This window comes from Buteo buteo, chromosome 2 (genome assembly GCF_964188355.1).
Source record: "Buteo buteo chromosome 2, bButBut1.hap1.1, whole genome shotgun sequence".
Lineage (NCBI taxonomy): Eukaryota > Metazoa > Chordata > Aves > Accipitriformes > Accipitridae > Buteo > Buteo buteo.
In genome coordinates, this window is record NC_134172.1 from 302,607 (window position 1) to 327,817 (window position 25,211).

Sequence of the window (25,211 nt, forward strand, 5' to 3'; positions counted from 1 at the left end):
ACAGTGAGATGGAGGAAAAAATAGGGTCAGGGAGCAGGACAAAACAACGGACAGAAAAAGGAGAGGAAGAAGGAAGGATAAAGATGGGGACAGGGAGTGGGACTTACGGGGAGAGAAAAAGTAGGACAGAGAACAGGGGAGAGGGATTGCATAATACAGAGAAAGATGCAGATTGGGACAAAGAGATGGAGAAGGTGAAAACAGTGATGGGCTGGAGGACGTGTTTCTGACAACCTGTCACTCCTGATGTCACTTCCATGGCCTCAAAAACGGGACACAGCACAAGACAGAGGAATGACTGAGCGAAAGAAAAGGCACAGGGAACTTTTTAAAAAGAAAAGAAGAAAAAAACAAGAGAGTGCAAAATAGTGATGGGGAACAGGATAGGGATGGGGAGCAGACAGAACAAGAGAGGAACAAGAAGCAACAGGAAACTTAAAAAAAAAAATAAATCTGCATTCCTCCTCTCAGAATTCTGGAAAAAAGAGCCTGCCTGTTGCTGCTCCAAAAGGAAAGGGATAAAATGTGTGGGACTGTTGTTACTGCAAGACGATTGCTACTTGATTTTCCTTCTCCATGAGGAACTGTGCAGACACTCATTTTTTCAAAGGCAAAAATAACTTTTGTTTATCTCAGCTGCTGAGATTTCCTAGACAAACTTCCAAACAGAACTTTCCCCATGCTAGGTGGAGTATCTATATAGACATGCAGGAGTTTTTTTTCAAGTCTGTTTGCTTTCTCCTCAGATAAAGGTTACTACTTCTGCTTTCACTAAGCTGCTGAAGTAATTCTAGGTCTTCTTTTCCACTTTCACCCTTCTTTCTACTCTTCACCCACCCCACTTCTTTGTGTCATTCTCTCTTGAAAGTCTGTTGGGCTAAGAAACCTTAACCCAGAAACAAAACCCTCTTCACTGAGCTGGTGAATTGCAGCTTGCTCCTCCTGACAAAGGTTTCTAATATTAGTGGCTGTGTAGTACCTCTGTTGGAAGGCTGCTAGCTGTTTGCACAGCTTACTCCAGGCTCCTCTGTAGTTAGAGACTAATTTGTGCCAGAGCTTAGCACTAGTGACTAAAGTACATGAAGACTTAGGCCACATGAATTGTACTTTAACCCTTGTTTTTATCTATGGAAATGTAACCAGTAGATAAGGAAGTATAAATAAAATTTTAACTATAGGATATTCTGTAACAAAAGATAAGGAAATGTCTCAAGACACAGACAAAAAGGGTGTCTGGAGGCTGCGGGAGCAAATGAGAAGAAAAGATCCCAGACTCTGCAAACAGGAATGGATGAGTGTTAAGTGCTATCAGGAAATCAAGTCACCTATAGAGACTATAAAATCCAGTAACAATTGACAGGCAGGGTCCCTCTTCAGAGGTACCCAGCTGGAGTTGTAACTACTATGACATATTAAGCATAGCAGAAGGAACTCTGATTCTTTTATTAAAGCGGAACCTAGGGACAAGCCCTGTTGAGGTGGCATCCGCATAATTCCTACTATGGTCTAGATGGTCACTGTATAATTCCTACACCACCTCTCAGCATCCAAGCTCTAGCCCCAGCTGCAACTTTTTTGTTGACTACAACTAATAACAGTGATAATGTGAAATGTACTCCAAATGACCAAGCAACTGACCCGGAGAAGAGCCAGACCTCTCCAACGGTAAGGATTTCTCACTTAGTATGGAAATGGCTGAAGACGGAATCCAGTGAAGAAACAAATTCACGTAAGAAAGATCTAAAGAGCAACAGTTCTCACCTTTGTCAAGTCCCATGAAAACCTGTATATGTATGTACCTCTGTGTGTGCGTGCAGGTGCGTGCACAAGTGAAACAGAAATCCCAAAACGCAAGAATGTTATCAGGAGCAGAAAGAAACCAACTGTACCTGTCTTTGTTAAGACACATAAGGTTAGTGCAAGAGATACAAAGAAACAAAGTATTTATTGTTAAAAGCTTTTCTACGAATCACTCGGCATCATACAATGAAGATATGGTGGCTACAGAGTAGAGGGAGTGTCTCTCTCTCTCCCCACCCCCCCCTTATACACGTATTTGCTCACTCTCACAAACCCACAGTTGTATTTTTTTAATGGAGTTCCTTTCTTCAATGAGATTGGAAAAGGTGTTTATCATACAGGATCTGGCAGAACAGATACATCCTATTAAACAACAGAGCAGTTACAGAAAGGAGACCTCTTTCTTCAGGAAAAAAGAGCTTTCTTTTCCCCCTCATCTCTTTGCACTGCCATAAAAGGGTTCTCAACACAAAAACAGGCCAAAAAGTCCCCAATAGCTGACTAGCATTGTGGCAAAATTAGGAGCCCTAGGATATGCACCAGTATTGATATATGCACTAATATTTTCACTCAGCTTCCACAGGATAAATTCTAAACAATGTGGTGTAAAAATCTGCCAGCTGAAACAATGTCTGCATTACAACTACCAACCCTGCTAAGTCAAACAACTGAATCCCTGTTAATAACAGTGGAAAATGTTTTGACAATGTGTCTCAGAGTTATCTGCAGAACATTTGGTTCTGTCCTGCATGCCCATTTCCTGGGCTATATACAAGTTGAGACTGGCTCTCTCCCACATGCTCTCTACATGTATACATACACACATGCACACAAATACTGACTCACATGGACTGTGCTATTTCCAACAGTACTCTGCACATTATCCTGTGCTATGTCTTACTGGCACTTCAGTGGCGCTCTGCTCCATCTTTTAATTTCGTTTTCCACTGCTGTATTCTTCTCTCTATTCCATAATCAGTTTTTTCCCTTTAATTTCTAAGAAACACTTGGTCTGAATGCTGACTCATGGCCAACAGCAAAAAGGACTAAAGAAAGTGTTTCAAACCTGCCATGTCAACACTTCAGCTCCAAGATATATTTCCCTTCTATTGGTGCTCCAGAATTCTGCTTTAACCCTTTCCTAGTCTGATGCTATATTTTCTAAGAATCTATATTACCATGGATACATGCACTACTATGCACAGAAAGTTTTTTTGCAGCATGCACAGATTTGTATTGTACTGTGGCAGCAACTGAAGACCCCCAAACATCTTCTTGTCATCTTTTGTACACACAAAAAGACAACCATCCTGAACTTAGAATGAATTAATCATTCACAATCTGCCACAATTACATGCCTGTTCAGTACCACTGCCTTTCATTTTCATATGCCCAAGCAGCATTTGGTCCAATTCCTCCCTGTATTGATCCATTATTTCTCTTCAAATATAATTTCTCTTTTTTGCAAACAAGCAAGCTCCTGACTGCACTCCTGGAACAGAGGACAGAACTCCTCTCTGCGTCTCTTCAGTAAAAGGCCCAAACTGCTTCTGAACACAGGAAAAAAGCATCAAAATATCAAACCCCAGTTTGACCAAAGGAAAGACACGTGACGGCTATTCCTAAGACTCACTGTTGGTGACTAGTCTTTTTATGTATAGTAGGAATATGGACAGTGGGACATAAGAATTTAGATTTTGGACTGCCATCTTCAGTGCCATCTACAGTGGCTGACTCACGTATGTGCATGCATGTGTGCGTGTGTGCACGCACACACTTCGGTATAGCATTGGTGCTTAAGATAGATTCACCTTCCAGTGATGCTGTTGTGAACGCTGGGCAGCAATACCACATTGGTTTTGTTAATTTTCTCTGAAAGAGACTTGGAAACAGATCCGTCCAATTCTGCAGAGAGATTCTAAAAGCAGGCTGGACTCCATTATGTTGCCAGCTGTGGCACATGACTGAAATTTCTCTGTACAAATATTTGTCACTTCAGTTGGAAAGTTCTCAAAAAACAGAATTCCCTGGCAAACATCCTACAGGCATCTATCCCAGTCCCACGCCCTTCTCACATCCTTCTACATCTGTCTCTGCATTTCTTATTCCTGGAGACTGAATGCATCTCCTGAATGTAGCTGCTCTGTTTACCACATATAGAAAAGAGTTTTATACACTGGACAGCATGCACACAACTGACACAGCAGCGCAATAAATATGGAAGCACAGTAGCAGATGACCCCCACTGTTTTCCCTCATAATGCTTGCTTGTAGTCCAATTAGTGGAGTCCTAATGTAAATGAGATTTCAAGTCATTCATTGTCTGGCAGCCTCACAGCCCCTCACTATACTTAGTTTAAGATTGCAGGATTTCACATTTTACTGTAAAAAGAGGTTTTAACACAAAAAAGTTCCAAACAAAGCCATTCCCGGTAAAAGGCCTCAGGCAAAAAGGTACAGCTATGCTTTTTCTCACACCAGTGGTTTTGCATGATGGTACTGCCAATATATGACTGCACTCAAATGTAAATTTTCCAAGACATCTCTGAACACAATGGACAGAGTAAAAGCTATGGCACTATTGTGAAAGCAGAGGTATTAAATAGAGGGGTGGAAGAGAAGACTGTCTCTTCTGTGACTGGACAGAAGAAACTTTTAAGTTCAACTAAGAAAGAAATTGGCAAAGATAGCAGAAGAGAAACGGACAATACTACAGCAAAATGCATTAGTCATAAGAGTTGCCTCCCTTCTGTACCACATGTGAATTCGATTCTCTTTCCAAGAAAGTGAAAGAAAGGAGATGAAAAGGAGAAACCTAGGAGAGGGTTTTGAGTGCCACATCATCTGGACAAAGAGTTATACTTTGGCAGCTGCTTTTTGGACTAGAAATCATGTTGGGCTATTAATTACAAACTAATCTATGCACTACAAAAAATGAGGTGGTGGGAAGGATTTAATGAAGATGTCCCTGCTTCCAAGTAACATGGTATAAATTCCCATAGTCTGAAATTTATTGTACATTTACAAAGAAGATGGTTTCCAAGGGATATGTCCTCTGGGCTATTTAAGGCTGATAGTGCTTTATAACTCAACAGCATCCTATATAACCACTATGTATCATGTATGGGGGAACTAAATAATTCATAGTAAGAGGCAGTTCACCTATGATCAAAATGTGAGACCAATCCAGAGACTCTGTTAATATCTTGAAGTAAAGAGAAAACTGCCATGTTATATGAAGTTAAGCTTCTTGGATTCTGCACCAACTTAACAATTAGGGAAGTCCTCTTCAGTGCTGATCCCTACTAGCACACAGAGAAACATTTAAGAAATTTTGTACTTTACATATATGCTTGTTGTTAAAATCTGCTGTGTTCAAGGCAGGTATCAGCAAAGTACCATTAAGTTATTTTCATTTTCTCAGAATGACTCATTTCTTGCTTCAACCTCAGCTTTGCTACCACTGATACCAACAATGCCTAAGAAGCTCTTATCCCAGGGGTAATTCTCTTCCTCTCAGTACAGCATATTGATCATACCCATCTAGTGATATGTAATTCAGTCTACCTTTCAATGCAGGGGCAAGGGAAAGAGGAAGTATTAGAGTTTGCAGAAGGGATGTCCTGACTATACTTCTTTCTTCCAGAGGGGCTCTTCATTCCAGGAATGAAAACCCTCCTAGTTTGTTCTTTCACATGGTGAGATGGCTTCTTGCACTGCTCCAGCTGAAATAAAAACTCTGTTCAGGAATATAAAGCATTCCACAGCTATAAGAAAGACTATCTTCTCTAATTCCAGAGAAGTTACTATTTGAGACTCTTAGGTAACATAGGATGAGAACTGCATTTATTTCTCTAAATCTGTAGTCTCCTATAACACCTATCTCAACCTCCCCCATCAATGCCACCCACGATTCTATGCATAGCCCATTAGGATTTGCTGTGTAGTGTCTGAACTTTCCACTAAAACTTAATGATGCGCGTTGATGAATGAACCTTTTATCTTCTTTGACACTTGTACGGCGCTGTCTGTGGCCTGGAATGGTTTGAGACACCACCCACGGGCAAGATTATCAAGGGTCACACTAAAGCTGGTGTTCTGACTGGTGTGGTGATGGTACATTCTCATCCAGTCAGGAAGCAGGTCCATGTGTAACAGTGAGCTAAGTAACACTGAAAGGTCCACTGGTTTGGTGGTCATGATGCCAATGGGATCTTGTGAGCAGTACTTATGTGTTGCGCACTCCCAGAGATTGTTCCAGTTCCTGCCGGCGCTGCTGGATCTGAAAGAAAACGAGAAACTGCACAGTTCAGCAGATTCAGTTGTTCAATGGCAAGAAGATTCATTTATAAGCCAGCAGTGTGGATAATTCCTTCATACCTTGCAGTAGAAATATCTGCTCACAGCCTCTTGAGACCATGGCTCATGATAAAATTCAGCTCTGCGTTCTTCCTCTGGGTTTCCAACTACATCAGTCATCACCTATGACAAAAATAAAAACATTTTTCACTATAGCTCTTCTACCACATAGAGAAACATTCAGATTTACCTAGAGTAAAAATTTATCTACATTACTACATTAAAAATGTTCAGGACTGTTCTCTAAGCCCAAGGCAAATGGACAATGAATGGCAGGTGTGCTTACTACCAAACCAAGATGGTTGCATACAAACTGTCAGCTGTGAACAGCTCCTAACTTCTGCTTCTCAGCTGTGGCTAGGAATAATTCTAGACACCAGTAGTTGCCCAGGCTAAGTGCCACGATCTCTAACAATTTAACAGCATGGACAGTTTAGATCCAGTGCCCAGGAAAAGTTCCATGGCACTATATATTTTATTAGCCTATGTATCCAAAGAACCTCAGTAGTTACCCATAAACAGGGTAACAGCTTGAAATTGTTAAGGTATTCACATCAGATTGAAGCACAAGTCTATACTACTGTTGCCCTTATCTCAAAGCATACGTTACCTTGATTTTAAGTAAAGCTCTGATGGGGAAAGTATTAAGGAAAAATAACTATTAAAATGCGAGGAACAGAAAACTCTAATAATTCCAAAATGGCCAAAGTGCTGAGCTGATTTTTCAGTCTCTATGCAACTGCCAAGAAACCAAGATTTGAAAAACTTGTAAGTTAAGGAATTAGTGGATGAGACCACCTGGAAAACTGCCGTTAGGGACAAAAGAGCTGAACAGAGCTGGCAGCTCTTTAACGACATTTCTCCTACAGTGAAAGAGCTCTAAATTCCCATGTGTAAGAAACTGGACAAGGAAGGCAGGAGACCGGCATGGCTCAGTAAGGACCTCTTGGTCAAACTAAAGTGTAAGAAGGAAAGGCATAGGCACTGGCAGCAGGGACATGTATCTTGGGAAGAATATAGGGATGCTGCCTGGATGTGTAGGGATGGGCTCAGTAAAGCTAAGGCACAGCTGGAGATGAATTTGGCAAGGGATGCAAAGAATAATAAGAAGGGCTTTTACAGGTACGTTGGCCAGAAAAGGAAGATTAAAGAAGATGTACACGTCCCCGGTAAATTAAACAGGAAAGCTCGTGAAAACCAATATGGAGAGGCTAAGTTAATAATTTTTTTTGCCTCAGTTTTCAATGGTAATCTCTTCACACATCTCTCAAGCCCCTGAACCTCAAGGGGGAAAGAAGTCCCTCTCATCACAGCAGAAGATCAGGTTTGAGACCATCTGAGGAACCTGAACATACTCAAGTCCGTGGGACCTGATGAAATGCACACCAGGGTCCTGAGGGAACTGGCTGATGTAGTCACTAAGCCACTCTCCAACACATTTGAAAAGTCATGGCAGTCAGGCAAAGTCCCCAGTGACAGCAAAAAGGGAAACATCACATCCATTTTCAAAAAGGGTAAAAAGGAGGACCCTGGGAACTACCAACCAGTCAGCCTCACCTCTATGCCCAGTAAGATTATGAAACAGATCCTCCTGGAAAAATGTCAGAACATATGGAAGGCAGGGAGGTGATTAGAGACAGCCAATGGCTTCACCAAAAGCAAATTGTGCGTGACTAATCCAGTGGCCTTCTACAATGGAGTAACTGCATTGGTGGATAACAGAAGAGCAACACATGTCAACACCTGGGTTGGGGCAATCCTCCGTATCAATAAAGGCTGGGGGATGAATGGATTGAGAGCAGCCCTGTGGAGAAGGATTTGGGGATAACTGTCAACAAAAAATTAGATACAAGTCAGCAATATGTGCTTGTAGCCCAGAAAGCCAATTGTATCCTGGGCTGCATCCAAAGCAGTGTGGCCAGCAGGTCGAGGGAAGGGATTGTGCCCCTCTACTCTGCTCTCCTGAGACCACACCTGGAGCACTGTGTCCAGCTGTGGGGTCCACAGTGCAAGACAGACATGGAACTGTTGGAGTGGGTCCAGAGGAGGCCACAAAGATGATCAGAGGGCTGGAACGCCTTTCCTATGTAGAAAAGATGAGAGAGTTGGGGTTGTTCAGCCTGGAGAAGAGAAGGCTCCAGGGAGACCTTATTGTGGCCTTTCAGTACTTAAAGGGGGCTTAAAAGAAAGATGGGGACAGACTTTTCAGGAAGGCCTGTACTGATGGGACAAGGGCAATGTTTTAAAATTGAAAGAGGGTAGGTTTAGATTGGATGTAAGGAAGAAATGTTGTACGATGAGGGTGGTGAGACACAGGAACAGGTTGCCCAGGGAAGCTGTGGATGCCCCATCCCTGGAAGTGTTCAAGGCCAGGCTGGATGGGGCTTTGAGCAACCTGGTCTAGTGGAAGGTATCCCTGACCATGGCAGGCGGGTTGGAACTAGATGATCTTTAAGGTCCCTTCCAACCCAAACCATTCCATGATTCTATAAAAAAATAAAATTCTGATGACTATGCCTCCAGCATCACAGAATTAAGGGTAAATATAAAATTATTAGCATCTTTTGCACAGTAGTACTGTGCAATCACAATTCTAATGACAGTAGGGCAGAACATTATAGAAAAGACCCTTATGGGACTGGTTGTCAGTCAGGGAGAACACTGAACAACTGTCGTATGTATGCAGCTAGAGAAGCTCCACAATACCTTAGTTTGTAAGTTCTTCAAGCTAAAGGCTGCTTTATTTAAACGTTCTTTCAGATGCCTGTCTTAATAATAATAATCATAATCTTAATAGTAGAGCTTTGGAAGACTATTGACTAACAAACTAGACATTTATATTTGAAAGACACAATGATTTTATGAAAATAATTTCATGGATTCGTTAATACAACTGGTTTTGAAGGACCTGAGTTAAAGACACAAAGTGTGAAACTTTATGAGGAACAAATTATTCGTTTTTGCTGGCAAACAACTGAACTTCTTTACATTCCATTTCTTGGGTATCTCAAAGCTAAGCTCAGAGGCAGCTGATATTTAATCTGCCTATTTCTTACATAAGATTAAATTATGAACTACTAAAACACCCAAATTATGTTATTGTACTATAGGATGCTCCTACTGAGTTTTATATAGCTTTAATTTTACACAGTACACCAACACAGCCTTGCACTTTGATCTTACTGTCCAACCACAAATTCACCTACCACCCCCATTAAGCACCACTGTTCCACTGGAAGTGGAATACAACCTAAACTGTCTTTCCTGCATACTGTCTGCTCTGAGATTGCAGTATTCCACTCATTGTCTGTCTTCCACCAATTTTTCATCCTGGATGTTTTAGCTATACACTCTATATACATCTAGATAAAATCCTTACTTAAAAGTTCTGGTTCCACTATTCATTCTTCTTCAAACCTTAGCTCACCTTAAGATCCCTACTTTGGGACCGGAGAAGGTCTTGGATGTATCCTTTGGGATCTTTGGAGAAACTCAGCATGAAATCACGTTGTATTTTTAACTGATTTATGGATTCGATTGTCTCATGAATCTGACAGAAAAAAAACAAAGCAGATGTTACTTAATCCCTCCCATGCTCCAGTGACCCTGAGGTCAACCCCATTAGCATCTTTGTGCTTCTTGTAATGTGCAAAGGTGACAATTCTACACCGCAGACTTGTGCAGGTTCCCATGGCTTTTTCCCTTCAAAGAGGGAGTTAACCACAATCCTGCAATTGCATTTTGGTTTCACTTGTACTGCAGTACAAGTATGTACAGGATTCTTCTCCACTTCCTGCGTTGAACTGCTGGATGGCATGCTATATACAAAACTGAAGAGCTAAGTCATGTCACTGTAAAATGTAATAATTTCCTGTGTATAATCAGTCTTTCTGCCAAGTCTGTGATTCTTCTGCAAAGGTGCTATATAAATATGCCTTTAAACAGTGCCCAATGCAAGAAAGCAGTTATTCTCCTGGTTAATCATCATCCTATATTCAATACCCTGCTGTGATCCTTAAAATTTCTAGTGATTGCCTTATCAAGTCCATGTTAAATAAACTCACATAACAGCCATGACTTCTAGACTTTTTCTTAAGAGAAAGCCTACTAAAGTCACAATGGCTGCAAAGAGAAGAGTGTGAACAGGGAGAAATCAGGAGTGTGGAAGTTTTATAGAAAATTAGTCATATATTAGAGAATACATGAGAAATACTATGAAAGAAATGAGTATTAACATGCAGGGAACAACAAAAACTCCAAAGAGAAGTCAAGGTCCTATAATCATCCTGGATAACAAAATCAGGTATGATCAATGGGAGGACAGTTAATGAATCATTTGGACATACACACAGAAAAGCAAACTTTTGCTACCCTGTTCCTCTAAATTTCTAGTTTGAGATTGTAAACCTATCTTGTGTAATTTCATGTATACATCTATTTTGCCAAAACAGCTAATGTGGCCAGGCACATGGGAGAAAATAATCCTCCCTTGATCTGGCTATCCCATCAAGGTCACCACTGTAGGCACAACAATATCATATGTTAACAGAAGAGAGCGGCTGTCAACTTAAAATCACTCCTTATTTGGGAAAAGTATGTAGCCATGCTGAAGAGAAATCTGTTGGCATGCACCGAGTTTCCACTAGAGGACTCTGTGGCAGCATAGCAGTAAATGGTACAGATGATAATAATGCAGCAGTCAATGCCTCTTTACCCAGAAGTGACTTCAGTAACTTTACTAATCACAGCTTGCCCTCTGCTGTAGCAAATGCTCAAAAAAGAGGTGATACAGACATGGGAAAAGGTGAGCTGTACTAGAAACAGAACAATCCTATGCATGCTGTATGCAAGCTTATATAGGCTGGGAACCAAGTGGCCAAGCAGCTGCCCTGCTGAGAAGGACCTTTCTCAAGAGCCGTAAAACAAAAGATGCCTCAACAGTTACCACAATCCATAGGATTGCTAGTGTCCAAAACCCCTTTAAAATCACATGAAGACCACAGTTTAACATATTTGTTTGTATTAGAGGTAAACAAACAGAAACCGGGCCTGACTGTATGTCACATAAATCATCTCTGGTCCACGATGTCACACTTCTTCCCTTGCTCTGAGAAGTCACTTTTCTTTATACCCTACCAAGCTAAATCAGCCATTTACACATGTGCCAAAGGCTGGCTAACAGTCCCCGTGACATGAACCCCTAATGCAGTCTGCAGAGCTCACCACTGCTATAAGACAGATACTATTATTTGAAGTGCGCATGATCCTCTTTCAATAACCCTGAAAACAAGTCTGCCAAACTGCTCCAAGTGATTTTTCTGCCATGCATTTTCCATATTTGCACCTGTGGCAGAGAGCTGTTCTGCAACCGTGCATGCCTAAAACACATCTGGAGTATGAGATTCTCTTAGCTTTGCCTTATAGCAATTTAGCAAGATACCATGACTTCTCAATAAAAAGTCACAGTCAAACAGTTCAGATGATTCTTGACTGTCAGGGGACTCATTATACAATGGAGCACAAGTCTGTGAAACTCTGCTTCTACCACCTGGACAACTGTGTCAGGCCCTGGATCAAACCCTAAGCGGGAATGCCACTCACCCCTCTGTATTCCCATTCCATGTGGCTCATGAAAGCACATCCAATTGAGAAGTCCCTGTCTCACGACATTACTGTCTTTGACGTGTGACACCAAACCCACATGAAGGTACACAATGAGTATATATGCCATGTGATACTTTACTCCTGGGCTAGTACCTTGTTGTCCAATGCTGTAATCTCCTGTTGGTTAGCTGTTGAGAGAAGAAAACTACTCATCTGTCCCTTTAATGGGTCTTCAACTTCTACATCTATGTCATAACAAGCCGTCTTCTTCTGATCGTTGGGGTCAACACTATGGAGAGTAAAACAGAATATCATAAGAACTGCCATAATGAATCAGAATAAATATCCATCCAGCCCAGAATACACAATTCGATAAACCCTGTTGCAGATGCTGTAAGAAGAGTTTAAGAATAGGGTATCTTTATACATTTGTATATCCTAGTACATCCTCTCATCTTTCATCAGTCAGAAATCGGAGACTTTTTGAGCTGGAGCTTTTGTCCAGACCATCAACTTTAATAGCTACTAATGGACATAGTCTTCATTAAATTGCCTAACATCTTCCTGAGATCCGTTATAACTCTGGCCTCCAAAGCAATCCCCAGCGGTAAATACCATACTGGCCTGGTCTCTGCTTGACTGCATCTTTTTTGAGATAGGGTAAGTCGAACTGTACACTACCATTCTGGATGGAGCACATAATGACATTTTATTTGGTTCTCGATTCCTTCTCTAATAATTCCTAGCACTGTAATTGTTTTGGCAGCTATGCAGCATTGTAATGATTCCTAGCTACTTCTTAAGAGGTAGCAGTGAATTTGGGGACCACCACTTTGTTTGTAAAGTTGCCTGCTTAATTCTTCAAAGAATATAACCAGTCATGCCTTCCTGTTACAGAAGTCATATTGATTCTTCCCCAATAGATCACATGTCTGTTAAGACCATTCTCTACTACAGTTAGTACCAATTGGCTTCCAATATCCAGGATTGGTCCCAGTATGTTTTTGGCATCACATTAACTATTTACCACCCCGCTGGTACTGAAGGAAATTTCAGTAATAGGTAACACATTGTAGAGAATCATAGCATCATTTAAGTTGGAAAAGACCTCTAAGATCATTGAGTCCAACCATAAATGTAGCACTGTCAAGTCCACCACTAATCCATGTCCTTAAGCACCATGTCTACATGTCTTTTAAATACCTCCAGGTATGGTGACGCAACCCCTTCACTAGACACCCTGTTCCAGTGCTTGAGAACCCTTTCAGCAAAGAAATTTTTCCTAATATCCAACCTAAATCTCCCTTGCCGCAACTTGAGGCCATTTCTTCTCGTCCTATCACTTGTTACTTGGGAGAAGAGAGGGACACCCACCTCACTACAACCTCCTTTCTGGTAGTTGTAGAGAGCGATAAGGTCTCCCCTCAGCCTCCTTTTCTCCAGACTAAACAGCCCCAGCTCCCTCAGCCGCTCCTCGTAAGACTTGTGCTCCAGGCCCCTCACCAACTTGGTTGCCCTTCTCTGGACATGCTCCAGCACCTCAATGTCTGTCTTGTAGTGAGGGGCCCAAAACTGAACACAGTATTCAAGGTGTGGTCTCACCAGTGCCAAGTACAAAGGGACAGTAGTTGGTAGTTAAGCAATTTTATGAGAGTCCTGCATGAAAAACCATTTACAACTCCTCATTTAGTGTGTGTTAAATTTATTTCTATTCGATATCTTGGTGTGAAAAAGTTTTTCAGAGACGGTCTTTCCACCTGCCCTCCAAAACCCAAACTGCACAGGTATGGGACCTTCCCTAATCTCTAAAGTCAACACTGATTGGAAGAATGAGTTTATTTTCTTATCTGACTTTAAGCAGCTGACTTCCAACAACAGGCTTTTTAAACTTCATTAATTTCTCAGTTTCAGTAGTAGGCTTCCTACTTCCAATATATTTAAACCAATCTTACTATTTTCTTTTTCATCTTTAACTCTTTGGCTTGTCCTATCCTAAATTTATATTTAATTTGGGGGGGTTTAGACTTAACATTTACTTTCTCTTTATCTTTAGACTAAAGTTTCTTAGCAAGAAAACGGTTTTTCAGCCCAGTATTTGGTAAATCAGACTTCAGTCATTGTCACTTGTAATATAAAAGTACTGGCTTCTCAACACTATTTTTAAAATGTCTAGGTTGTGTGCATGTGCTGCAGGTAGTAAAAAAATTGGCTCAGGATCTCATTGAGCTTGTTAGACTTGGGGGAGCAGAAGAACTTCCATGGATGGATTTGCTTTAGGAGTGTTGCAAGAAGGTGGAGGGAGATGATCCTTCTTTATACTCAGCACTGGTGAGGCCACACCTGGAGTACTGTGTTCAGCGCTGGGCTTCCCAGAACAAGAGAGGTATGGACCTACTGGAGAGAGCTCTGCAAAGGTCCATGAAGATGACTAAGGCATTGGAGCACCTCACACCTGAGGAAAGGCTGAGAGATCTGGGACTTTTCAGCCTACAGAACAAAAGGCTTTAGGGGGGAGGGAGAAGGAACTCAGCAATAACTGAAGGGAGAGTTTAAAGAAGATGGAGCCAGGCTCTTTTCAGTGGTACCAAGTGACAGGACAAGAGGCAATGGGTGAAACTGAAACACAGGAGACTCTGTCTGGATACCAGGAAACACTTTTTTACTTTACGGGTGACCAAGCACCGGCACAGGTTTCTCAGAGAGGTTATGGAGTCTCCCACGTTGGAGATATTCAAAAGCCACCTGGACACAGTCCTGGCCAACCAGCTACAGGTGACTCTGCTTGAGCACAGGAGGGCATTTGATCAGATGATCTCCAGAGGTCCCTTCCAACCTCAAGCATTCTGAGATTTTGTGATGCTGTGGCCTTCTGCAAGTGAATCAGCAGCAGAAGGAAGACTAAGGAAAACCTGGGTCTGGGTCTGGTTCTGCCGCTGATGTTGAAAGCCATGAAGGCTGCGGCACTCAGCGTTGTCTTTGCCTCCATTTTGTGAAGAAAAGTGAAGAAAAGACAGAGCCAGCCTCCTCTTGGAGGTGCACAACAACAAGATGAGAGGCAACAGAAACTCACTGCAATGTGGGCAGTTGACTTAGTATAAGGAACTTTTTTAAAACAAACAAACAAACCAACCATGATGGTACCAAAACGTTGGAACAGGCTGCCAAAAGGTGCTGTGGGATGTCCATCCTTGGCTGGAGGTAGTCAGAACCCGACTGGACGAGGTCCTGAGCAACCTGCTGTAATTTGAACCTGTTTTGTGAAACAGTTGGTCTGCATGACTTGCAGAGGTCCTTCTGATCCAAACTATCTTGTGATTACTGAGGCTTAAACAGCTGTCTACCCAAATCATGGTTTTGCCAGATATTCAGTGAATCCTTTGTGTTGTTTGAGGACTAAGAGGTCACTTTCAGCCTGTATGTTACAGAGACTAAATTACAGTTAATTTTAATTTTGTTTCTGCAGCTGCAAATACATGTTGTATGTACTGCATGTGTTGCAAGTAAAACGTACAAGTAATATATTTAAATTATGAGCACATATGCAAACAAGGCTTACAACTCCTCAGGAGGGTTACAAAGGAATCAGCAGAATGCTAGTCTGTCTAATATCCTCTAAGTATATTTAAGGATATCTCCAAATCAAAAACTGTGGAGGACATTAACACTGACCAAAAGTAAATGAGAACAGAGCAGCCATACAGCAACAGGGACTCTCCATAAAGCTCGGCTACTCAAGCAAACTTTTTTTATGCAGCCAGATGGAGCCCAGTAATGACATTCACCCTTCCAGAACACTGGCTAACTAACCTTAACACCTCTGAAAACAAGAAATTAAGATCTACACTTCATCTTTGTCCTTCCCTTACTTCAGACCTGGCACTAGCCACCAGGAAGGGCTAATCTGTCATTACCAAACAAACAAACAAGTCATGGATAATCCAATCCACCTTTCAAAATCCTCAGTTCAAAACAGGTTAATGGTACTACTGTAACAGATGAAGTATCTAAGGCTATGGGAGAGGTAAGGTTGAGAGACAGAGAAATCTTTTGCTCGGCCAATAGCATGGCTGGAGAAGAACAATTCTGGAAGAGGCGGCCTTCCTTCACATTTGAGGCTACCATTTCACACCTGAGACTAGCAGATTCTGCTCAAAACACTGATCAAGATCAGCTGCAGGTTTCTGTCAAAACGGCTAGAGTACCTCATGTAGAAAGTACACTGACTTTAAGCCAACTGCAAGGTCCGGGGTGGTACAAAGTCAAACTAGTAAAACTTGGTAACATATTTGAATTGTCACAGGGAGTTAATGCTAGATCTGATATATGCTCATTACATTTCTGCTTCTGTATTTGCAGCTGAAAGCAACATTTATCTTACCCTTGAACAATGGTGTGAAATAGAAGTGTCAATCTTCAGATCAAGTACATACAGGAAACAACTGCTCTGAGTGTATGATAACCTAGTTATCTGCTAGATGATTTGAGAAAAGGATGGTCACCATCTATGAAACAGAAGCAATATTACTATGGAAAGAGGTGACTGGTTGTTGTTCTGGCAAAACAGAAACCTTGAGGAACACTGCTAGTAGGAGACAGAAACAGGAGTACCGTAATGCCTGTGCCTCTGCTAAATTCAATACAAAAGTAATAGGCTGAAGTTGTCAGGCCTATACTCTATAGGACATGTACCAGCTCCTCCTGGTCTTGACAAATACTATATTAGAAAGTACAAGAGAGGCAGAAATAAGAACAAACTGTTGCTTGTGCTCTGTCAGCTTCATCTGCTTCAAGCATGTCTGAATCACTGCTTTCCAAGACAGACTCTCATACTGCCAGATTCCTCGGTTAGAAATGTACTGCGCTCATCTGCAGAAAAACTAATTTTGCTGTGTCATGACCACTGTATTGGGCAACTCAGATAACACTTTGGAGCAATAACTGTCCTTCTCCCTGTGTTTATTTACTGTTCCATTAATCTTACCCATAAATTTTACCATCAGATTTCACATATTATGCATGACACTGGGGAAAAAAAAAAAAGCTACGTCGTGCTGGGCCGAGAACTGATCCTTCTGGTCCCACTAGAAATGACCCACTCACTGATACGTCTCCAAATTGACAGTGAGGGACTTTTTCATTTAAGGTAACCAATAAACTCACTCATACTGTAAGATTTTTAATTGAGTTGTCATTGATAACAGATCACATGACTTGAAGAAATTCAATAGTATCAACACAATTTCTGTTATCAAAGAATCCTGTGATCTCCTCAGAAAAAGGCAGGCTTGTTGAACAAGATTTAATTTTTACAAAGCTGCACGTGGCTTTATGAAGCACTGAAGTGCTCAGAGGTCTTCACTCCAGCAGAGGCACAAGGATCCCCTCAAATAATGTAAAACTTAACACAGAGATCAAGAGAAGCCCAGGCAGGGAACAAAAAGATCCTTCCTCATCTAGAGAGCAGGAAAACCTTCCAGAGGGGAAGAGAGATTCCCCAATGCTGAATTTATATTATGCTGTCTGCCTGTCACCAAGAAAAGGAAGGGCTGTGAGTGACCCTAACTGTCACTAACTGGCAGCTGTCAAGCAGAGAGGAGAACATCAGGAAAATTTTGTTTAATCAACTGAAGTGCATTCTCCCCTCCTTCTCTGCACCTGCAGCAGAGAGTAATCTCACCCAGCAATCCTTAGTGCAGAGGGGAATCCCCAGTCTTCACTTCCCAACCCTCAAAAAATCATGTTCTAATTCAAAAACTTTTTCCCTCTCCTTTTACTTTGACGTCCCATTAACTCCTAGTCCTATCCCTCACTTAGCCCCAACTTCATCATAACCACCATCATTCTAATAATGCTATTGTGTTGGGGAGTAGTGCATTTCTAAATTTATTTAGAATCTTTATTCTGGCTGTCTCATTACCAAATAAATATTAGCAATATTACTACCACATCAACCCTGTTGCATTTTTTTTCTTTTTCAAAAAGGGCAGGTGGTTGGTGCCTGCAGAGTGGTTCTAAAATACTATTATTTGTAGAATGAGTTTAGATTACCTCATGTTTTAGTCTCTCTGCACATACTTTAAAACTAGAATGAATAATTGTGATCTAGTTGACCTTCTTGTAAAAGGCAGGCTTGAGGATTTATCTGAATTAAGAGCACACATATTTAAATCACTAGTGATGACAAATTCCCTGTAGCAGTGTGCTGGTTTTGGCTGGGGTAGAGTTAATTGTTCTCATAGTAGTTAGTATGGGGCTGTGTTTTGGATTTGTGCTGGAAACAGTGTTGGTAACACAGGGATGTGTTTGTTACTGCTGAGCAGTGCTTGCACAGAGTCAAGGGCTGTTCTGCTTCTCACCCCACCCCACCAGCGAGGAGGCTGGGGGGGCACAAGAAGTTGGGAGGGGACACAGCCGGGACAGCTGACCCCAACTGACCCAAGGGCTATTCCAGATCATATGATGTCATGCTCTGCCATAAACTACAGGGCAGGCACTGCTCAGGGACTTGCTGCGCATCAGTCAGTTGATGGTGAACAATTGTTTTCATTTGCATCACTTGTCTTTCTTGGGTTTTATTTCCCTCTCCTTGTTATTTTCCTTTTCATTACAATACTAATACTAATAATTATTATTAGTATTGTTGTTGTTATTATTATTATTAAATTATTAAACTGTTTCTATCTCAGCCCATGAGTTTTCTCACTTTCACCCTTCCGATTCTCTCCCCCATCCCACGGAGGCGGGGGGTGGGGGTAGTGAGCAAGCGGCTGGGTGGGTCTTAGTTGCCGGCTGGGGTTAAACCATGACAAACAGTTGGCAAATTGTTTCCATGGTTGACTACATTCACTCTGAAAAACTTAATGCAGGGGGGCAGGGCAGAGGGTCTGTGAGAGTCTGTTTAAAGCTCAACTGGACTAGGCCCCTAAGTATCCTGATACAATTTGAACCCGCTTTGAGTTGGGAGAGGGGAGAGCTCTAGATGACCACCAGTGACCCCTTCTACTGTACGTTATTCTGCGATTTTATGGGTCTGAAAATTACTTACTTCCTTTAAATTCAGTGCCAGACTTCCAGATTTATTTTAGCTTAGCTTGAGACTGTAAAGACTCTATTGCAAAAGTATTCCCTATTCTCAGGAAATTAATAATTCCACCTTCCGCAGCCTTGTGTCAGTGCAGTGTAATGCTGACAGGTGCTGTGTGGTGCACACAGTGTTATCAGAGAATACTACTATACACAAGGTCCTGCTCTTTAGCTTGTATCTCACAGAAAACATAGTGCCTCTAGAACCTCTTTGCCAACTCTCTGCCCCTGGAAACATAACCATCGGTTCCTTGTCATTTTTCTCCAAGACAATGACTATGTACCTCTGCGGACCTCAGCTTATTTTGGTCCATCAAACAGGTCACTGTGTTGTCTTCAATGACGGTACGTACGCAGCTATCAATCTAAATGGTAGTCAAGCTGCTTTTTCATTAGTCTGTTTTATATATTCAAATGAATCAAAAGCAAATTTTATTTTGATAGCCTACGTAATATTTAAACTTCTTATCACATATATTACAGATTTAAAATAAAGAACCCAATTTTAAGCATATTGAGAAATATTTGTTGTCAATATTCTGTCAGAAACAAAATCACTATGCTTAGTATTAACAATCATGTTTAAACACCCAGAATCAGTGTTTTGACCAAGACCACAAAGGAACTTGGGAAAGACTGAAATACCTTAACAGCAAGGTTGCAACCCCCAAAAGTCTCTTCATCCCCCCTGCCACACACACAGTTGTCACTTAAATGTGGAATGTGCTGGAAGTGCCCTAGATAGCTGAAAGTTGTATTTCATCTACTATGCCAGAAATACATCTGTTTTGACAAGGATGCCAGAAGCTCAGTATCTTGGTCACAATGACCTTCTCTTTTATTGTAAATCTTTTGAGATCTAACTAGTTGGCATTCTTAGAATAAGACTAACACCCAGATAGCTGACCCAATCCCAACAAAGCATGCATGGACTGGCCACTGTGTTTGAAACTGTAATACTGTTGTACATTTCACATAATAACTCAGTGATTAGAATGACTGCCCATGACATACAATATCTTATTTCAATTCCTTTTTTTCCCCTCTAAGTGCATTCAAATTCTCATTCCTCTCCCCTTAGGAAAGAAACCTGACCAACTCCCTCAATGGTATTCTAGTAGGGATAAAAATAGGAAGTTGTTTTGCATACTCCTAGAGAATTGGTGCCATTCTACTGAAAATAATTCAGAATTATGTAGACCAGAATGACACAGAGAATGAACACACAAGTCCAAGGTACTCACCTGGAAGTTATAAAAACTGGGTTCTGGTCCCTGCTACTGTAGCTGTTTCTGTATTTTTATATAGTGAGTGTTTTGCACATGACAATGCTGAGCTGACTGACCAGCTTACCTGATGATATGGTTTATCACTATAGGGTCTGGTGGCAGCAGCAGGTTAGTCAGTCTCTGAGGAATCTCAGAAAACTTTAGCCGTGGACAGTCAAAGATCTGGAATACAATAAAGCATGTTATCCTTGTCCAAAACCTAACTTGCAATTAAATGAGAAAGGAAGAAATCAACAGTTCAAAAGTAAGATGATTTTGAAAGCTATAATTCTGGCTCCTTGCACAGAATAAACTTTTGGTGACTTTTGTCCCTGCAAATTGCTGCTGTACTTACAATCTGGGCTAGCTGACAGATGCATCAGCTGACGACAATTTCAGGTGTCCCACTTTTGGTTTAGCTGTTGAAGGGCACAGGCTACTTTAATGGGACATCAGGATGAACTGTATCAGTAATAGGAGAGAAGTGAACGCTTCCTCTCTCACTAAGGGTTTGCAGCAGCATCTCATAAAGAAAACAATTTATTTTTTTACTGGAGGAAATATAAAACTATTTCCACCTGTCAGAAGAGAGACACTACTTGTAGTATTGTATCTATAAACAGAAACAGGCTTTGCAGCTCTGGAGACAAAGGATGCAGGCAGGGTAGAAAAGAATGGACTATCAGGTTGTAGAACAGACATATGAAGTCAGACTGTTCAACTAGGATGCTGTGGTTCCTCAGACAGAGTATCTTCTGAAATCCGTAATTTTCCTTCTGGAGTGAGGGAATGTGGTAGCAGAAAAACCTAGAAGCCAGCTCTGGCTTTTGAAATACCTTTGGACACTTTTTCTTTCTTTTGCTTGTAACACAGTGGATTTCAAATCTCCCAGCTTACATAAACAGTGTTTCTAAACAGAAAAGGATCCTTCTTCATGAACTCTAAAATCTGTCTAACTTGCTGGACTTATCTGCATCCAGGAATTCAGCCAGCTAGTTTCTAAAGAGCAAGGAGGTAACCAAATCTACTGAGTCTGTAACTCACTCTTTATTTCAGTTCTGAATTCTGACACTTGACAGAGACAACTGTGGAATTCCCACTCAAAATCTTTGCATACCAAGCTCCATCCAATCTGCAGTGACCGCTGGTTCAACACCCATGTCAAACTCCTATTGTGGATGCCCAAGAGATGAGAGCTTTAAGAAGGGAAAAGGGAGCAAGGGCACACAATAGTGAGAGAAGGGGTGGGAGACTGGAAACTAAGGCTGGATGGAATTTTCCTAAAGCGTCTAAACTTATAACCACTGGCTCTGAAAGCCTATATGGCTATAGTAATTCTGATGCGTGAGGTAACTCATTCAGTGATAATTTTTTAGTCTGTACTGTATTGTGTCATTAGATATAACCATAAACACAACAGTGCAGGATTTAGAAATGCTGGCATACCAAATGAGAAGACCGGTATCTAAAAGCAAATGCTAGAGACACTGATGTGTTATGTTCTGCTCCCCTAAGTGATCTGTGCACTTCCAGCTATGACCATGATTTTTTCCAGGAGTTACATGTCTAAAACTATATAGTCTACAGAAATATCATCACACTGGAAGGCATTTCTAACCCAGTTCCTTTACCCTCCATATCTCAATCTTAGAGCATTAGGGTGAAAAACAAAAAAACTCATCATGAAATGTTTCATTTGATTTAAAGGGATTCATGTTCCTAAGTACTAACATCAGTTTTGAAAGCAAAATTAGCTACTTATGATAATTTTGCCAGAGACGTAAGGAAAATGGAAACACTCAAATCAATCCCATTTATGATTTAAATCTATGCAAGCACTGCATTCTTATGAAAACTATTCCAGATTAGCCAGCTCTTGCAGGGATTGAGGCTCAGTATTCTAGAAAAGGAATCTGCTACTTCTCAACTCTCTCATCTGACTAATCCTTGGAGGATGGGAAGACAACTGTCAGGTCTGATGGTATTCCTGAAGAGTTCTAACGCAAAGGAGACCTATGAGGTAATAAGCCTCTGATGAGATACACAAAGAGAAGATGGCTTCAGCAAGTTCTTATTCTAGCAAAGTTCTTAAGCTGAAAATTAAAATAAATAAAAGTGAGAAGGCTCTCCTGCTTACCATAAGTAAGGTATGAACTGCTGTACTGGATCAGACAAAGGATCTACTACACATCTACCACACTATCCTGCCCTTGATAGTGGCCAAAAGAGGATACTAAACGAAACATGTAAGAACAGGAGAAACATATACGGGTGCTTCCCCAAAAAACCTCTCCCAATCTCCACAGCTTTGCAATTACCTTGCATTTACAATAGCCAAAGATTTTTTTTCCATTGCTTTGTCACTTCTGGAACCTATGTACACTTTTCGTATTTGTAATGTCCTATCACAAGGATTAATTTGCTACCTGCCAGTTTCAGCTGATGGCCTCTAATTATCTAATTATTTACCAAAATAAAAAATAATTACTTCTTGTTCACCTTTTCCATTCTGCTAATGATTTTCCAAATCTTTTTCACATTCCCTTTACCATTTCCTCTTTGGGCTGGCGCAAACAAAACTGAGTCTAAATTGGCTATAGATAAATAGAGAATGGAAATCAAATCATCTAAGCAACAGAGCGAACAACTTTGTAATTTTGCCAAAAGTTTTTACAAGGTTTTAAGATGGAATTTTCACTATATATGAAAAAGACTGCATGCTGTAATTCTCAACCCCCCCCCCAAACAACCAAACAAGAGAGTGACTATATAATCCAGATCACTTTGATTCTATATTCCTATAACTAACCATGAATCTCACAATTCTTTTGTTGTTATTTTCAAATGTGGAAAAACCCAGTGCTGCCTTTAAGTTTATTTCAAGCATTGGTCACCTTAAACCATTGTAAAGCAAATTAATATCATAAAATAAAAGCTTAAAAAGAAAACTAGGACACAACTTTCATTGCAACATTTACTTTCAATGCTCACTGAAACATTATTCATTTATTATAACTGTCAGTACTTTCCCTAAACAGAAGTCTGTCACAAACCCTACCTTCAGGTACTTTCAAAATAAATTAGGTAAGCCTGAAGCTACAGAAAAACAAAGCAAATTAAGATAGTGATAGCTCAGATAACATTACCTTTACAAAATAAATACAATCATATTTACGGAAAAGGTGGAGATGCTTTTAAGTGACCTTCTTGGTTAATTCTAGAGGTCATTGTGAAAGACAAAAAGTCTTAACGTACTACTTTCAAAACATCATGCAGATCATTGAGGGCATTTTGTAATCTGAAGCAGACTTAGGAAAAGATAGCTTTTCTAGTTATATCTTCCATGTCTTCTGCCCTTCATAAACAGGGAAAGAAAAGGGAAGAAAACAGCTCTACATATGATTCAGCAATCAGAATCAGAAGATTATTTCATGTTTCTTAGTACAAAATGATCCATCAGGGGGGAAAAAATAGTAAATCAATACAGTGGAACAATTAAAGAAGGTCTTCCTTCCTGGAAAGGCCACAACTTATGTGGGAGCGCTGAACCACCAGATGTGGTTTTTTGACAACACTGGCACATGGGGAGGGTGCTTATTATATTAGTTGTAGTGATTGTTGAAAGCCATTCAGTACTGAGGATACTACAAATCATATGGGGAAGATAAAAATCAGCAAGATAAAAATCAGCAATTTTCATCCATTCAATCTGCGGATGGATATTATAGTTTGCCTCTAAAGAGCTACTGCGTCCAAAAAGGAGTTACCTGCTGGAAGTACTTGTCGCAGTTAATGTATTCCTTATCATGGGAGTCTTGCAGCTTATTTGTTTTGATGTACTGCCAGAGAGCCTGGATGATGGCTGATCGGGTCTGTGTGTGTATCCCCAGCAAACGGGCTAATCGCGGGTCCAGTTTAAACTGTGGAGGCTGTTAACAGAAAGAGAAAGAGATGGAGATGGCAACAGAGAGAAAAGCAGACAGATACACAAGTATGAAGTTTCAGCTTTAATTCTCAGGGGGCTCTGTTCCTCAGGAGAAGCACCCTATTCAATGGCAGAGATTGCAAAAATACAAGTTGCTCAGATGTGTACCACTGTCGGTGCTCTGGAAGAACTATCCAGGGTTTGAAAAGAATGAGGGATGCTCCACACATGCTATGCACACAGACTATCTGTATCACGTGCTTTAGATAGTAACAACTTGCATGCAGACTCAGGAAAGAACTTTCCTTTTCAACATTGATGCATAATTTGACTTTAGGGAGTGGAAGAAGAAAAGGAACGGTCCTTCCTCTGAACTACTGGAGGTTAACCACAGATACAGAGAATGAAGTCAGGATGATGCTTCTACTGTTGCTACTAACTGCTCAGCTGCCTCACATCAACAAAGTACCTTGGAACTCTGTTTTTCAGGCAGGTTCCCACCATTCTGCTGCATACCAGAAAATTTACCCAACCACAACTAGTCAATGGAATGTATTTCTTCTCCTGACCTCTGTGATACAACTCTTCAACTACCCTGTTCTGCATCTCTAGTAATATACATTCCTTGGATACTGTGGAATTTGGTGCCTCTTCAACTGTGTACCCATACTCAAGTTTAATATTTGCCACATTATTAGGCAAGGATTACCCTGTTGGGTGCCAGGTCACCCAAAGCTAGCTTTATAACAAATCAAGGCTTAAGGATAAGAGAACACCTATTTTAAAGCATAAATTTATAATAATGGTGAGCATAACAAACATCATTAGATTGTCTTAACAATAAAGATTCTCACTGGTTATATCAGCATTTCAGTTAATTCATACGCTCCCTAAAATTAATAAATTTTTCTGTCTGTCAACATAAAATGTGAGTGTCTTCATCCTGGAGAGATGCTATTTGCATGGAGGGGAAAGAGAATGGCACAGAATGAGTTCTTAAAGTTATACAATCAAAATGTGTCTGAGACTGAACTGCCATTGAAGAGGGAGATCCTGTCTCCTCTCAGCAGTGCATTTCTATCAATTTCTTAGGACAGCAACACTTCTTTCAGGGATGGTTTCAGTCAGGTTAGTGAGCTCCACAACTGCAAATCTCCATCATTTGTGCCAAG

At 40.9% G+C, this 25,211-nt stretch overlaps 1 protein-coding gene across 9 annotated transcripts in view; it reads right to left on the reverse strand.

Moving 5' to 3' along the window:
• Window positions 1–1,926: 1,926 nt before the first annotated feature.
• The window catches only part of SMARCD3 (SWI/SNF related BAF chromatin remodeling complex subunit D3), a 117,796-nt gene continuing 94,511 nt past the window's right edge, over window positions 1,927–25,211 (reverse strand). For all 9 annotated transcript variants that reach the window (XM_075042351.1, XM_075042368.1, XM_075042359.1 and 6 more), the window contains 6 exons: window positions 23,882–24,043; window positions 20,200–20,297; window positions 11,917–12,052; window positions 9,587–9,709; window positions 6,181–6,282; window positions 1,927–6,082 (listed from right to left, as the gene is read on the reverse strand). In XM_075042351.1, coding sequence (XP_074898452.1) covers window positions 6,029–6,082; window positions 6,181–6,282; window positions 9,587–9,709; window positions 11,917–12,052; window positions 20,200–20,297; window positions 23,882–24,043 — 675 coding nt within the window. In that variant the 3' untranslated portion in view covers window positions 1,927–6,028. The remainder of the gene's footprint in view (window positions 6,083–6,180; window positions 6,283–9,586; window positions 9,710–11,916; window positions 12,053–20,199; window positions 20,298–23,881; window positions 24,044–25,211) is intronic.